Consider the following 17,418-nt stretch of genomic DNA (forward strand, 5'->3'; position numbering starts at 1 on the left):
GCCCTTGGAAATGAGTAAGGCAAAAGGTAAGACAAAAAACATACAATTATTTGTAAGCATTAGAGAACAACAAAAATATTGAATGTTTATCCTGATATACTGCATTAGTCTTTGAGCAGAGAATTTAGGGACTGCAGTAATGTTATATTAAACATATTTAAACTCAGGTAGTAAGACTGAAGATGTGGGTCATTGGTAGATCATTTGGCTAGCATGTGGAAACCTCTATATTTCACCTCTACCTCTGGTACAAAAGGAGGATTCCAGAAAGAAAACAAAGAAAGAAGAGAGAAAAGGAAGAAGAGGGAGAGAAATCAAGAAGGAAGGAGTAAGGGAAAGAGAAACAAAGGGGAAGAAGAAGATGGGGAAAAAAGTAAAGAACAGGAAAGAGATTTCTTCATATATTCAGAAAATTAGTAGTTAATTAAAATGTTAAAGCATATTAAAGCTGCAGTGTTGCATATTTTTTGGAGAAGAAATAACATGAATTTGATAATATTTACATTATTTTCCTAGTATTTCTTCACAATTGTACTATGCATTTTTCAGTTTGCTTCTGGTTCTATTCAAGTACTGTTTACAACTAATTTTCTTCTTTTTTCTCACTTCTGTTTTCTAGTGTGTCACTACCAAGCTAGAAGATCTGAACAAAGAGCTCCAACTCTAACAGGCCTTCATACATTCTGTAATAAAGGTCATTCTTCGTAAAGTCAATTATTCAAAAAGTAAAAAGCACTCTGTAGAACGGAACTATTATTCTCTTGAGTACTTAAATGCAGCGGATTTGTTCTGGAGATGAAGGAAGGCAGGAAATGATTGTTTCTCAAAAGCTTCCACCTTGGAAATTCAGAATGGACTGCCATCTTTACAGCTCAGCATATTGCTTCCTGGCCAGGGCTACCTTAAAATAGAACATGGCTCAACATCAAGCTTTGCCTCTCCAGCTCTTTCTTGCCAACTCATGCTCTGTGATAGGAAAAAGTCCTTTGCTTATAAAAATCATTTCCTTTGACAAAAGAAGTCCTCAGTTATACATAAATGGAAATGTAGAAGGAAAAGGAATGTTGGAATTAGTCCAAAGCTGGAAACTTTCTTTCTTGATATTTTACGCTTATAGTTTTTCACAGTAATAGAACTAATATCAAAGTGGACATTTCCCTATACTTCTTTATACAAAAGATAACTAGTATATGTCTGAGTCAAGCAGAAAAGGTCAGATAAGTTGATGTTAGGGGAATGAACCCCAACATAAGTATTCAAATGTTTTTTTTTCTTTCATGCAATTGTTTCTAACATATTTATAAGATGATTTCTATGTTGCTTTGTATGTCCTTCCACCATGGTATATATAACCCCTACTTTCACTGTATTTGATGTTGGTATAATTTGTGGAGGGGAAGGGCAAAAACAAATTGTTTAACTAGGGATACAGGTGGACCCATTGCAACAATGAGATGTACAAGTCATTATGTCGAAAAATGAACTTTACAACTTTGGTGGTGGGGGAAGGATCCGGTTGGGAGAGATGGGGGAAGGGATGGGAAGGGGAAACAAAGAGGAGGAAACAATGCTTGATAAGAAATGTACTCATTATCTTGCCCATGTAATTGTAACTCCTCTGTATGGTATATTCACAATAAATAAATAAAATAAAATTTTAAAAAAGAAAGAAATGGAGCATAAAAAAAGATGTTTAAGAATGGAAATATTGAGTACATTTCAATGCTGTATTTAACTAATGCTGAAGGGATATCCACAGAAAACAATAATTAAGTCATTTCTCTTTAACAGAAGGTTAGCTAAATTGAACTTACAGAGATAGGGTACCCAGGACTGCCAAAACAAAAACAAAACAACAACAAAAAAGATACATTTTGCTAAACTGGCATAGTGAGATAAGGATTATAAATAATAAATTCCTCTAGTTAGCCTTCTCCTGCTCAGTCTGATGCCCAAAGAAAATCTCATGATAACAACAAAATGAGCATGCTCCAGTGGCCTTGTTGCTGTTTTCCTCAAATTGAAGAATTGTCCATTGAAAGAATATTGAATATTATTTTCTTATTTTTAGAAAAGTTTGATATTCTAAGAGAAAACAAAACACAATAGCACCTTTTTAACTTTTTAAAAGATTTTGTTAAACTACAATTTTAAAAACATGATGCATCATAATTTTTTAAATTCATGGCTACTGTTTTCAATAGATATTTTTAGTATATAATATGACGCAGTTAGAATAGAGCCTGAACAAAGGCAATATACATTAGTGTATATTATACCAGATATAAATATATTACCAAAATATTTTAGAATCATAAAGACAAAATAGCAGTATCTATACGTGTAGGATGAAAACAATTTATAATTTTGGTTATTGGCATATTTTCTTTTATTACAAATAAAATTATGTAAAATATAGTTTTATAAATATAATAGAAACATATGATCAACATGTGAACAAATGTAAAATAAACTACCTTGCACTTCTTAGTCACTTCCATTGGGTAGAGTTAAATCTAATTAAAATATATTTGCCTATATTTGTGGTAATTCCATTAAATATAATACTTTTTGTCATGAAACTGCTTTGGTTGAGTTACTGAACATACCTAACACATACCTTCTTTCACTGGGTTTCAAAAACCTAGAATAATCCTTCTTTGTACCTGTGTAGAAATTGTACAATTATTATAACTCTTCTTACACTCATAATACCATAGCATCATTTTGGGGCAACAGAATGAGCCTTACTATCATCTGAGAAAACTCACCTAGAATAAGAACTATATTTTTTTTTTATAAAAAGACAATATAGGCTTCCAAATGATTCCCAAAATTCTCAAAAGAGATCAATAGCATATATCTTTTCTATCCTGACATATCTATCCTAACATTTCAACAAGGCATTCTTTATAATACCTGAAATAAAATTTATTCCTTCCCATTCTAGCCTTCAAAAATATTTGGCTTTATTTCACATACCAGATTCCTATGCTTATTATTATAAGAAAAAAAGACTACATTTCTTTGCAATTTTCTCATCAGTTGCTGCAATTGTATCTCAGAACAGTTTCTTACTCATGGCTTTACAACAGCAACAACAAAAAAGGTGGATTTCTCTGTACAGTTTCAGGTAAAGTCCAAGTCACAATGAATGCATCCATCTCTTAGAGGTCAGTGACACTGTCACAAGATGAAAAACACAGCTTTTTGTTCAGATTTTGTTGACTTTGGGATTATAAAAGCATGTAGGTGATGCTTGAGATACTTAGGAGACATTTAATAGGACCATTGTAAGAGGGCTTAAAAGGCACTGCAGTAACACAGGATTCCCTGAGAACTAAATATTTCAATATGCAGCTAGAGTGAACATTTTCCAAGATTAATGGAAAAATAAAGAACTGGCCTCATTTTGATTTCTTGGGCAATGACTAGACAAACTTTTCAACAAATTGAGTTTATTGTCTAACAATAATTCATCAGCTTTTGAGTTTAGTTCATTGATTCAGAGGGGTCTTCTCCTCTAGTACTTAATTAACTTAAGCTTACTGTCCAATGAGCCAAATATTAAAAGATAAATGTTTTATTTTCTTTGATGTGAAATAAAAATCTTTCTCATTTATGTACCACTGATAACCTCAAGACTGACAGCTTTATTACTGAAAATTCAATATTGAAAGAAAGATATAATGATAAAGTAAAAAAAAGAATTGATCATTGTAAACAAGTTTGGTTCCTATTCTTTTTTTTTTTGGTCCGGTCGTGGCACCTGAACTCTGGGCCTGGGCACTGTCCCTCAGCTCTTCAGCTCAAGGCTAGCGCTCTACCACTTGAGCCACAGTGCCACTTCCGGCTTTTTTCTTTTTTTTTTCTTATGTGGTGCTGAGGAATCGAACCCAGGGCCTTGAGCATGCAAGGCAAGTGCTCTACCACTGAGCCACCTTTCCAGTCCTGGTTCCTATTCTTTTATACTTAATTCCCAAGACAAAATTCACACTCCATCACTTTCATGTTCTAATGTCACCATCTTGTATAACCACTGAAAATAAAAACCTTAAATTTGGGCTGGCAGATTGGTCGTTATTAGTGAAGAAAACAAAATACATGAAAATCCATAGAACTTCCTAGGGAGTCTTCAGCATCCTGGCTAACACAGGCCAAGATTTAATAACAGTTTCATAGAATTGACTTTTTGTCATTATATTTCAAGTATTAAATGAAGTGGTGTTGAGCTTTTACAGCTTCATAAGTGCTTTAAAGTATTTCCATGAATACCTTAATAACAAGAATTTTAAATCAGAATAAACTGTACCCAGAGTTGATCTTTTGACTGTTCAGGGAAGTGATCACTATATTTCCTGAAGCCCCTAGAATACTGAGTGACTCTACTTACTTCAGATAGTCCATAAAAGTACACAGATAAAATGATGATCCAGTACCCACCAGGCTTATCTTTCCTAATGCTCTACCACTTAAGTAACAAATCCATTTCTGGTTATTTTGGTGCCTAATTGGAAATAAGTCTCACAGACCTTCCTGATTGGGCTGGCTTTGAGAAATCTGATCCTTGGATTTCTGCTTCCTGAGTAGCTAGGAATTACAGGTGAGAGTCACAGATGCCTGGCTAGTATTATTTTAAAAAATAGCATTTGATAAATCAAATTTGATTATTTGATTGTGGTGATGAGACAAAACTTCCACATGACTGAACTATTGTTTTGTTAACAGAGGTAGAACTATTATGTCATCTTGCATGAGACAACTTTGAAACTGTAGTTGCCACTCAATATAAGACACAGACTTACTAGCATACTAGTTTTCTTATTTGATAATTTTATAATAAATATCCTCATTAGCTCATATGATATTCACTAATCTAAATAGGAAGCCTTAATTAAAATCTTAAATATAATACCCATAAATTTCTTAAAACAATTATTCCTAAGAACAATCATTTTTAAAGCATTTTAATTTATTCACCTCAGATATAGAAAAGATTCTATTATTTTAAAACTATTTTATGCTGGATATAAAGGAATCACATACTTGATATTTATGTGGATACATTTACATTTCATTCCTTTATTTGTGGATTTACTTACAAAGATTCAAATCATATGATTATGATGAAAAAGATTGGAAAATATCCCATATGCCCTTGTTTTTGAGCTTTCATGTTACCCTAAACTTGACTGAGATTATGTGAAGCCTCTTCCTTCTGGCATTAGAAAAGTAGGCATCTAATCAAAGCACCTCAGAACACTGACAGAAAACATTTAAAATTTGCAGGGCAAAATATCTATTAGGAAGGAAATAGAATAATTAGGAGATGGGTTTGGAATTACCTGATAAGGATTACTATAAATGTTTAATTTCAAGATTACAAAGTGTTTGGTGTTTAATATAGGAAAGATTTGGAGGTAGACAGATTTTTTTTAAAACATTGATTACTATGTTTCAGGGTATAGATCTGTATACAAATTAACAAAAACAGTTCTTAGAAGTAGGTACTATCCCCATGTTCAGGATAAAATTTTAGAATGGGGAGAGTATGTATAAAATCCTCAGTATAGCCTACCAAAGAAATAACAGAAAACCATAACTGATATTTCCCTGTTAATTGGGTGCTGATGACTCAGCCTGTAATACTAGTTACTCAGGAGGGTAAGATTCAGAGAGTTGAGGTTAGACACCATTTTCGAAAAGTCTTCAATACTCTTTCTCCAATTAGTCAGCAAAATGCTGAATGGGAGATGTGGTTCAAGTAATTGTCAGCAATGAGCAAGAAAGACAAGCAAGACTGATTTAAGCCCCTAAGTTGTTTTTGTACTTCTCTACATCAAAGTAATTTTACACAAAATATTCTTGTGTGTTTTAATGTACAAAACAGTATAAGTCCATGAAAGAAGAAGAAAATAAGCTTAAATAAAAGTTCATGTCAAGAAATTGGCCTTAGAGATTGGTCCAAGTTTTTGAGTTTTTAAGTGATGATGTATTAGAAGAGATTTAAGGATTCAAAAAACTCTAATGATTCCAATAAAGGATCAAACTCTGATATTCTTAGTCTCAAATAAATGAAAATGTTGGGCTGGGGATGTGATTTATGGTAGAGTGCTTGCCTAGCATTAAGGCCTGGGGTTTGATTCTTCAGTACCACATAAAGAGAAAAAGCCATAAATGGCACTGTAGCTCAAGTGGTAGAGTGCTATTTTTGAGCAAAAGAAGTTCAGGGACAGTTCCCAGGTCCTGAATTTAAGCCCCATGATTAGCAAAACAAGAAGGAAAAGAAGGAAAAGAAGAAGAAGGAGGAGGAAGAGGAGGAGGAGGAGGAGGAGGAGGAGGAGGAGGAGGAGGAGGAGGAGGAGGAGGAGGAGGAGGAGGAGGAGGAGGAGGAGGAGGAGGGGGGAGGAGGAGGAAGAGGTGGGAGGAGGAGGAGGAGGAGGAGGAGGAGGGGGAGGAGGAGGAGGAAGAGGGGGGAGGAGGAGGAGGAGGAGGAAGAAGAAGAAGAAGAACAGCTCAGGGAGAGTGCACTCAGGGAGAGTGCCCAGGTTCTAAGATCAAGCACCAGGACTGGCACCAAAATTAATAAATGAATAAATTAATGGAAAAAATAAGAAATGAAATTGTTACTATAGCATACTGCTATAGTCTATTATTTATATATGCATGTATATAAAAACATGTGTCTTTTTAAAAAATGCCTTTAAAAATCTCATAAATTGTGACTTTTTTCCTACTTAATTTTAATTACAAATTTGCTATGTGAGAAGTAGTGGGAACAAGAACAGACCTGAGGACCAATGGAATAAAACTGAAGATCCAGAAATGAACCCACAACATATAACCACCTAATCTTCAATAAGGGAGCGAAAAAAGAAGAATGGAAGCAAGACACTCTCTTCAGTAAATGGTGCTGGCAAAACTGGTTAAACACCTGTAGAAAACAAAAGCTAGATCCTTATACATCACCCTGCACTATAATCAAATCCAAATGGATCAAATACCTCAAAATTAAAGCAGATACCCTGAAAACATTATAGGAAGGAACAGGAGAAACTCTAGGGCTGCTTGGCAAGGTCAAAATTTTCTCAATTAAGGCCCAGAAACACAACAAATCAAACAAAGGGGCTGCATGAAACTGAAGAGCTTCCACATGGCAAAGGACATAGATAGCAAGATCAATAGAAAGCCCATAGCTATACAATAGACAAGGGTCTCATATCTAAAATATACCTGGAATTCAAAAAATTAAATCCCCTAACACAAAGTCCTCAAAGAAACAACTGCCTGATAAATAAGTGGGGTAAAGAATTAAAGAGAAACTTCTCTGAAGAGGAAAGAAGGATGGCCAATAGACACATGAAGAAATGCTCAATCTCTCTAGCCATAAAAGAAATGCAAATCAAAACAACATTGAAATTCCACCTTATACCAGTTAGAATGGCTATAATCAAGAACTCTAATAACAACAGATGCTGGAGGGGATGTGGCCAAAAGGGAACCTTACTTCATTGTTGGTGGGAGTGTAAATTTGTTCAACCACTTTGGAAAACAGTATGGAGGTTCCTCAAAAGACTTCACATAGAGCTCCCCTATGACCTAGCAATCCCATTTTGGGGCATTTACTCCAATGATCACAAACAAGACCATACTAAAGCTACCAGCACAACTATTTTTACTGCAGTATTATTCACCACAGCTAAGATATGGAACCAATCCAGATGCCCCTCAGGAGAAGAATGGATCAAGAAAATGTGAGATCTATCTATCTATCTATCTATCTATCTATCTATCTATCTATCTATCTATCTATCTATCTATCTATCTATCTATCTATCTATCTATCTATCTATCTATCTATAATGGAATTCTATGCCTCCATCAGAAAGTGAGACACTGCCCCATGTGTTAGGAAATGGAGAGTTGGAAAAAATTATATTAAGTGAAGTAAGCCAGGCCCCAAAACCCATAGGTCCCATGTTTTCCCTTCTTTGCAATAACTAGTATATGTCTAGGATAATCTTGCCAGACAAGCAGAAAAGGTCAAAAGCTAACTACATAAGACCACATAAGATGATGCTAAGTGAACTGAACCCCAAGATAGGGACACAAGAGTTTTTCTCTTTGTCCCTGTTGTTTTTAATGTACTATATGACTTTCTTTTTTCTTTTGTATGTTCTTTACCCATAGTATAACCACCATTGTCACTGTATTTAATTCTGGTGCCCTGAATGTTGTATATACATTTTTCTAATTTGGAGAGGGGAAGGGAAATAACAAAATGTGAAACATGGATACAGACTGACCCATTGTAACAATGAGATGTACATGACACTGTTGAAAAATGAGCTTTAGAACTTGGGAGGGGGAGATGGAGGAGTTGGGGCAGTGGGGAGGGAAGGGATAGTAGAGAAAAACAAAGGAGGGGATAACAATGCTGGATAGGAAATGTACGCATTACCTTACTCATGTAACTGTAATCCCTCTGCACAGTATCTTTATAATAAAAAAAAAAAACTTAAAAATGTAACTACATTTTTTTGGATGCCAGTCCTGGGGTTTGAACTCAGGACCTAGGTGCTGAGTTCTTTTGCTCAAGGCCTACACTCTACCACATGTGTCACAACTTTAATTTTAGCTTTTTGTGGTTTGTTGGAGATAAGAGTCTCACAGATTTTCCTTTCTGGGTCCTCAGATCTTAGCCTCCTGAGTAGCTAGGATTATAGGCATGTTATAGATATAGATATGTAATGAAGGGAAAGTAGTCAATATGATGAGAGTAATAATGTCAGCCTATAGTAATAATATAAATTGAAAAATATGTATCAAAAATTTAATAGAACTTGCAAGAGTAATTAAAAAAGCCATAATTCTAGTAGGGTAATTCAACCTCTTCTCCACTGACTGAAAGAATAAGAAGATAGAAAATCAGTAAAGATATAGATAATCATTAACTGACTAGACCTAATTGTAATTGAACAAATACTTTAAGCAATGAAAGCAGAATATATGTTCTGTTTATTCTGTCACTAACTATGCTTAAATAACTAACATGGTAAAAATTCTGTAGAGATTAATAACAGAACAATCTACAAAAATGCCCGAAGATTCATACAGTATCACACATAACCAACACATATCTAAATAGTCCATAGGTAATAGACAAGGTAACAAGTAAAAGAATAATAAATTAATTGTAATCTTAATGCATTTTGGCAGAATTTGTGGTGGACTACTAAAGTGTATTATTGAGGAAAATGTATAACATAAATAGCTTCAGTAGAAGCAATGCATAAAATTAATAACCCAAACTTCTACTCAAATAAGTGCTAAAATTAAGAACAAGTTTATCCTGAGGCAAGAAGAAATTAGGAATAAAGAAATTTTGAAAAAGTGAATGAAATGTTAGCTGTGCAATAGTGCCTCACTCCTGTAATCCCAGCTGCTCAAGAGGTTGAGAATTGAGGATGGCAGTTTGAAGCCAGTCCAGGCAGGAAAGTCAATAAGACTCTTATCTCCAATAAACTACTCAGAAAAGGCTGAAATTACACTGTAGTTCAAATGGAAGAATTCTAGCTTTGAGCCAAAGAAGCTCAGGGACATGACATAGGCCCTGAATTCAAGACCCAGGACTAGCAATAAAATAAATAAATAAATAAATGTTTAATGGGAAAAATTAACAATATCAAATGCTGTTTATTTGAAGGTTGACAAAGTAGATACACCTTTAAACAGACATAAGAAGTAAACAAAAGTTTTCAATACCAGAAACAAAATAAAACATTATTATGGATCCTAAAGATTAAGAAAAATAATGAAAAGTATGAATAATTTTGTTTAAATAACATTGAGTGTTTTAGATTAACAATCTGAATCACTAGATGAAAAAGTAATCTTTCTCTTTTCATGTGATTCACTACATTTTTATGTTTTTTTTGTTTTTGTTTTTTGTCGGTTGTGGGGCTTGAACTCTGGGCTTGGGCACTGTCCTTGTGCTCTTCAGCTCAAGGCGAGCACTCTACTGCTTGAGCCACAGCACCACTGCCAGTTTTCTAGTGGTTTATTGGAGATAAGAGTCTCATGAACTTTGCTGCCTGGGCTGGCTTTGAACGGCGATCCTCAGATCTCAGCTAGGATTACAGGCATGGGCTACTGGTGCCCGGCTTACATGTTTAAATAGAGAATATTATACTTAATCCAGTAATCATGTTTTTAAATCAATTCACATGTAGATGATATCTTTATTTGTAATTCAGAAACCTTTTCTTCAGTTTTAGAAATAACTGACATAATGTTATCAAGCTATGATGCACTTATTCCTGAGTTTTTGACATTTTTTTGTAAAATTACTGTACAGATGGGTTACAGTTACATGAGCAAGGTTATGAGTACATTTCCTATCCAGCATTGTTGCCTCTCTTTTGTTTTTCCCCTATGATACCTTCCCTACCTCCTCCACAACTCCCCCTCCAGCCCACCAAAGTTGTAAAGATTGTTTTCAACATAGTGTCTTGTACATCTCATTGTTACAATGGGTTAACCTGTATCCCTATTTAAGCATTATTCCTGATTTTAAATTACAATATATGCTAGAATATTTACTGGATTAGAGCTAGATTTATTCAACATTTTTTTCACTGATAACATTAGCAAACAAAACAAGGTTGCCTTGAATACAGGCAAAGGTTACTTTTCCTAGATTCCAAAGTAGTTTTTGGAGAAAAAAAAAGTCAATTTTTTTGTTTCTACAAATTACTTTGCTCCTACAAATAATTCAAGTTAAAAAGCAGTAGCATGACATTCATATCCATTTGGAAAACTGACATAAAATGGGAATTATAACCATTAGAAAATACTAATAAAATTTGTAGTTTTCTTCACATGGAAGATTTGGGGAGCACAAATGTATCTAATTATTATCATCTGAGGTTCATTCTCACATAAGACTGATAGTCATCTGCTTGTCCTTACTCTAGATCAGCATGGAAGTCAACTCTGTAAATCACTGTTTTGTAAACATTATCACCCCATCAATCTACCGCAAAAATACAGAATGGAATGTGGATGGAAGGAGAAACCTTATTTCACATACCTTTATATTGACAGCAAAGCTTACATGGGCTGAAAGTAAGACAAGACAGAATAGATTCTTCTAAGGTTTCCCCCAGAATGAGACAGGTAGAGAACCCAGTTATAGTAAGAGAAGATTTTAAGAATAATCAAGGAGGTAAATAATTCTGAGAATTCAAACATGTACAGAGATATCAAACAAGGGATACAATTGACCTCTGCCTAATAAAACTTGTGATTACTTGAATTTCCTCCAACAATCTTCTAATTCCTGAACTTTGATTGATATATAAGGTAAACTAAAGTAAATATCCATATGAGAAATATAAGGTAAATTAAGGAAGTAAATATCCATATGTGTTTAAATACATGTGCACTAATAAACCTGGTAATCAGTACATGATTCTATATTTTTTATGTCAAGAGTAGGTCATTTTTGGAGAGAAATTAGTCACATAAGAAAATCATCTTGAATTGATGAATGAAATTTTGTACAATTTAACAACAGACTTTGCAAAAAGTGTGTGTGTGTGTGTGTGTGTGTGTGTGTGTGTGTGTGTGTGTGTGTGTGTGTGTTGGGACAAAGTGTGTCCTTTTGCATTTTACTCAAAGCTGACATCCACCACATAGCTTTACATGTTTTACCTGTTTGGGTGGTTAGATAGGAGTCTCACAGATTTTGTTGCCCAGCTGACTTTGAACCACAATTCTAAAATCTAAACTCTCTGGGTAGCCAGAGTCCAGCTAGATATTTTTCTCTTTACATCTTGTCTAGTACAGATTTTGTGAGTTTTAAGAAGTTATTAATTTAGAATGAGTAGAATTTTATTTTAATTCATCTACTTCTTTTTTATAAATTTGTAATTATTTTATTTATTTTTATTGTTACTATAAAGGTGATGTACAGAAGGGTTACAGTTACATAAGTCAAGTAATGAGTTCATTTCTTTTTGAACAGTGTCACCTCTTCTCTTGCTTTTTCCCAGTTTTCCCCCTTTAAAACAGTATTTTAGTGATCTTTGACTTCTAAAATTATTTGTCAGTCATATGCCTGAAAAGAACACTATGTCAAAAATTGAAGACCACAGTCTATAAATGGAAGTGGATCTTATTCTGCAAGGATCTGTATTGGGTTTTGGATTAAAAGCATCTAAAATATTAGACATGCAACATTTAAAAAGGTCATTGTAACTCCCACTCCCAGTGAAACACAATAGTCACTGCACATAGTGAGAAAATTTGTCTTTTCAAATATAAATGTACTGAATTACTTTTAGTAACTCATTTGATAATATTTATATAAAAGATTTGGAAAACGGCAACATTCCTGATATACTGTACTTATAAACTTCCATGTTGCATGTAAATGCCTTTGTACAACTACTTAAAGATAATAAAATTAGAATTAAAAATAAGTTTGGGGATAGTTTGGATTCAATAGAAGAACTTGCTTAGTGTCTTAATTCATAGATATCCTGATATAAACTGAATTTTATGACTGTGTTCTCCCCACCTCCTCTTAATCATTTATATACCCTCTTCCCTTTCTCCCTATCCTTCACCTTTTAAGTAACAGCCTAGCATTTATTTTGTTCGACTGTGAATTAGTCTTTCTAAGGAACTACACCATTTCATGCCTCCCCTGAAAATACCATATTTTGGTTAACATTGTTAGTCTTATTTGATGAAATATTTCTTGGTTCTCAATATGGGAGAAAAAGCGGGGGCAGTATATAAGATGTTTTACTAATTCCTAAAAGAAAAAAGACATTTCCAAGGGTGCTTTCTGCCCCTTCCGTCACAACCTAACTACAGACCTACGTATGGTGTTAGGGGGAATTTAGCTTGTACACTAAAGAAGCAATTAGAAGCTCACACGCTGTAAATGCTAAATATGGTTCCTTCAGTGCTTGTGATGACCTTGGAGAAGCACTTGGTAACTTAAAAACAAAGAAAAGTAAGATAGCCCTTGGACTGATAAGTGCCAGTCATGGTGCTATTTGAAACTGAAGATAACCAAGAATTTCAGGGACATGGGAATGTCTGAAAGAATAGTCTATCAAAGGAAAGTAAAAACACGTCCATGACAACTGAATTTCCTGCAGAGATGAAAAAAATGCAATAAAAATATCCATGTTCCTGAATGGCAAGGTACTTCTCTTTCCCTTCTTATTTCATCTGTCCAGTTAACATGGATTGTTTGGCTCACCAAAATAATCTCCCTATAAGTATGAGTTCCATACTTGAAAGTTCATGCACAAGACAAGGTGTTGGTGGCTCATGTATGAAATACTAGCTACTGAGAAGGCTGAGATATGAGGACCATAGTCCAAAGCAAGCCTAAGCAGAAAACCTGTGAGTATCTTATTTCCAATTAACTAACATAGAGCCAGAAGTAGAACTGTGGCTCATCTGGTAGAGTGGAGCTAGCCTTGAGTGTAGAAAAAGTCATGGAAGAGCTTGAGGCCCTGAGTTCATGCCCCAGAACTGATACAAAGAGACAAAAGAAAAGAAAGTCTATGCACATATTTGGTTAACTATTCTTTCAGAGGATATTATATCTTTAATGTATATAACAAGTTGAAATTGCATCCTTTTCTCTAAGCTTTTGAAGGCAACATCTGTAAATAATAATAATAATAGTGATCATAATAAACATATTTACAACTATTCTTGCAGGTACTTTTCAAATTATTAGAATAGTACACCAACCATAGGAAGCCCTGGAGAAAAATTAGAAGAAACACCATTAGAACACTCACCAGAGTAAAGTTTTGAAGCTAATGTATCTAATTTGTTGGGAGAAAGTCTTAGTAAGTTAAACGTATTTTATCCCATAGTATTGTTCTACTAATGAGGGCTGGCAGAAGAGGGTGTTTCTTCTTATAACCAAGAGACCAGACAGATCAAAGATGCTTGACTTTTGAGTTTTTCATTATCTCTCCAAGAATATACATATAGACAGAGAAGGAACTCAAAGGAGAAACAAAAGGCAGTATATACTTCAAACATTTGCATAAACATTATCTCGAGGGGCTTTCATCTACTAACCCATTATTTGCAATAGCTGTCATCCCAAAAGCACCCCAGTAATGCTTTTCATGTTCATCCTCAGCAAGATTCAGTCTTTCATTGACTAATTTATGATCTTGATAAAGTGAAACCAAGTAAGACTGCAGATAACATTTTCCCAGAATTTTCTTTTTCAAACTCTCTTACCATCAAATGTTAAGTAAACTCTTGCTTGGGGCTGAGAAGATCCTTTTACACAGATAGAACAAACGAGTACTCCAACCAACATGAAAATTGCCTGGAATGCCATTTCTTCAGTTTTGGAAGTCAATATCCAAGGGAAAATACCTTTAAGGGAGAGATAACAAGTTTGTGATATCTCATTTCAGAGTCTAGGAGTATAAAAACACACTGATCTAGACAGAACTATCTTTTCACAAAAGTTACAGCTGAAATTCTTCAGAGATGTAAACAGTAGGAGGTGCTGTGACTTAGTATCTCACATGTGAAAAGACTGATTTATTTGGGTCTGCAAATCTCCACAACCAAAGGGCTGTTTCATCTTCCACCAAAATAATGCTAATATGGAAGCAGAGTAACAGTGAGCTAAAGTGTGTTGATTCCCAAAGGAGAAGCCAGTCTTTAACTGAGATCTCTAAAATTCTATTCCATTAAAAGGACTTGAAAGAGGTGCCAATAGGGAGGAGTGCTCCCTACTCAAGACATGAATAGAGAAATCCCACACATGCTTTCATGTGTGCCCATTTGCTTCCATAATTATTAACTCTTTGGGAGCACTTGTCACTGAGATTTTTTTTCTATACATAAATCTGTGTACTCAATCTTAGATTAGTAAAATCGTTTAAATTAGCTATGTGGAGATTTATTCTGGTGACCAGGCAGCTGTTCAATGATGTGGATGAGGTAACCATGGACTCCTGCCAAATTCAAACCACTGAGCTTAGTGGTGAGTAAGCCAGTGAGTCTTGAATCCCACCAGTGCATATTTTAAATAAATCAACCAGAAAGTGGGCTGTCAAAATTCCAATAGATACATCAAAGAGACAAGTATGGATCTTTAAAATAGTACGCATAAAATTCATACATGCTATTAACTAATGTCTGGATACCCAGGAAGAGCAAGTGACATGCTAAGGTGAACCACAAGCATGGGAGGAGGAAGGGAGGGGAGGGGGAGACAACACCAGGCAAAATAAGCTCACAACCATAAGAGAAATCCCATCATTTTTACAATTATACAGCAATTATGTAGTAAAATGCTGTTAGAATGTAATCTAGAAATGTTCTTTTACAGGTAGCAATACTTATCTCCAATATAATGTGCTTTTTAATTGAAATGATATTATAGATTCTATTCAATGAACAAGTGTCATTAAACACTGAAGACTGTTTCATTGATAAAGAGGAAAAGAGCAATTAGCCCAAACATTCAATCTGCAACAACAATTCTAAATTGCTTTCACAGGTTCTCCAAAGGCTATGTGATTTAAGGAAGAAACATTATTGCTTCTTTGACCACACAGAGGGAGGAAACCCTAGAAGTATTTGTGTTGGTAATTTTCAAAAGAAACAGTGTCTTCCTGCTTCTACAACCTCTTCACCCTGTCATCCCTAAATTCACTTAGAAGAAAATTGATTTTTATGGGTGACTTTCTCTTAGTAATTTGCCCCTTCGATTTATTGACTTTATAGTTAGTGCCAAGGAAAAATAAATAAATAAAAATAAAAACTATTAATATGTCCCACCTCAGTCTGTTTGTTAGACATACTGGTAATATTTCCATGTGTTTCATATGTAGCAATTACCTAAATCTAATCAGATATATCCCCTAGGGTTACATAGAATAAATTGCAAAGAAGAATATTGTAGATGAAATAAACTAGTCTCCAGAACAAGCTGATTTCAACCATGCCTAGCACTGAAAGGTGAAAGCCAAGTGTCTAGCTTTCCTATCCTCCCCCCCCCCCCGCCGCTCACCCCCCCGCCCCCCACCCAAAGTACCTTACAGAGTCTTCCTTGTTACTCGCAGTGCAGTTAGAAGTGCTGCCTGGTGTTACCTGCTGCTGACTGAAAACTAATGATAAATAAGAATCTTGGATTTCCTTTGATCCCGTTTTGCTTTAGAGAGCTTAGGAATAACTCCCAACTTTCAACTCTCCGCAGGTGTCACAGTTTAAAGAGACCACTCCAGCCAGTCAGGCCCGCAGCAGCCCCAAGAAAGCTTTCCCGACAAACCGCGTGGGTTCTTAAGAAAATGCCCAGACTGTAGTAGTACACCGATGTATGGAAAGTCAATCCATACACCCTAAAGTTCTATCTGGCCATATTTATAAGGCTGAAAATAACGAATCCAGCTTACCGAGGTTGGAAGAGATCAGCGCAGACAAGTCATCGATGTGCTACCAGGTTGGATACCCCCAATCTGAGTCCTTTTCCACAGATCTTAATTCTTAGTGCGTCTCCAACAGTGCGATTCTTTCTTCTCGATCCCCTGACTTTCTTTGTAAAGGAATTCTCAGCGCCGCAGTGCCGTGGCACCCGGAGCCCTTCCCCGCGTCGTTCAATCGGGCACCTCGGAGTGAATGGAAAGTGGCCGGGCAGGCGCGGGGGGTGAGCGCACGGGTGTCCGATTACAGCGACGCGGCGTGCGGCTGGAGCTGCCCCGGCGCACCGCCCAGCCGGCTAGCAGCGCCCGCCCAGCGCACCCCACCCGGCCGCATCCCGAGGCAGCGAGGAGGCCCCACCCAGAGCGCGCGCGGGCCAAAGGGTGGCGGGGAGCCTAGAGCCACGAGGGCGGACCGGGCTGCCCCAGAGATGCGGGAATGCGCTACAGTGGGGCCGGGAACCTGCTCTGCTCCACGCGCTTCCCTGGGCCACCCGCGCTGTGACCGAACAACTTGCAAGTGTGCGCTCCTAGGTTTTGTGTTATCCGCCGTTCTTGAAAAAGCACACAGGCTTTAAATATCAAAGTGCAAAGCAGTTGTTTCTCTTTTTTCTTTTTAATTTTTGCAAGGGAAGAATCCCTGCCTCCTTTTAAGGCAAAGAGTTGCGTTTTGTTAAGGACGTGAGCAAACTGTCTAAAGTCAGGCGAGGTAAACCTACACTCTGGTCTCAGAAACTGAACCTTTTTTTTTTTTTTAATGGACCTACTACTGTGTTTCCTTAATGTTCTAATGGCAACTATTATTTGGATCTCTACACATTGAATCATGCACAGTACCTTCTCTCCCCAAAACATAATTACAAGACATTATTTCACAATTTTATTGAGGAATGCTGTTCGGAAATTATGCCTCAAAAAAATCGTGGCTTAC

The 17,418-nt window shown here is 35.9% G+C and overlaps 1 protein-coding gene across 1 annotated transcript in view; it reads right to left on the bottom strand.

Moving 5' to 3' along the window:
* Sema3c (semaphorin 3C) overlaps positions 1–16,733 on the bottom strand; it is a 145,087-nt gene extending 128,354 nt beyond the window's left edge. Inside the window, exons 1-2 of the mRNA XM_069996353.1 lie at positions 16,464–16,733; positions 14,290–14,430 (exon numbers count right to left, since the gene is read on the bottom strand). Of these exons, the coding sequence (XP_069852454.1) occupies positions 14,290–14,392 (103 nt within the window). The 5' untranslated portion in view covers positions 14,393–14,430; positions 16,464–16,733. The remainder of the gene's footprint in view (positions 1–14,289; positions 14,431–16,463) is intronic.
* Positions 16,734–17,418: the final 685 nt, after the last annotated feature.

The sequence above is a fragment of the Dipodomys merriami genome, unplaced genomic scaffold, assembly GCF_024711535.1.
Source record: "Dipodomys merriami isolate MVZ:Mamm:240054 unplaced genomic scaffold, mDipMer1.0.p SCAF_5, whole genome shotgun sequence".
Classification (NCBI taxonomy): Eukaryota; Metazoa; Chordata; class Mammalia; order Rodentia; family Heteromyidae; genus Dipodomys; species Dipodomys merriami.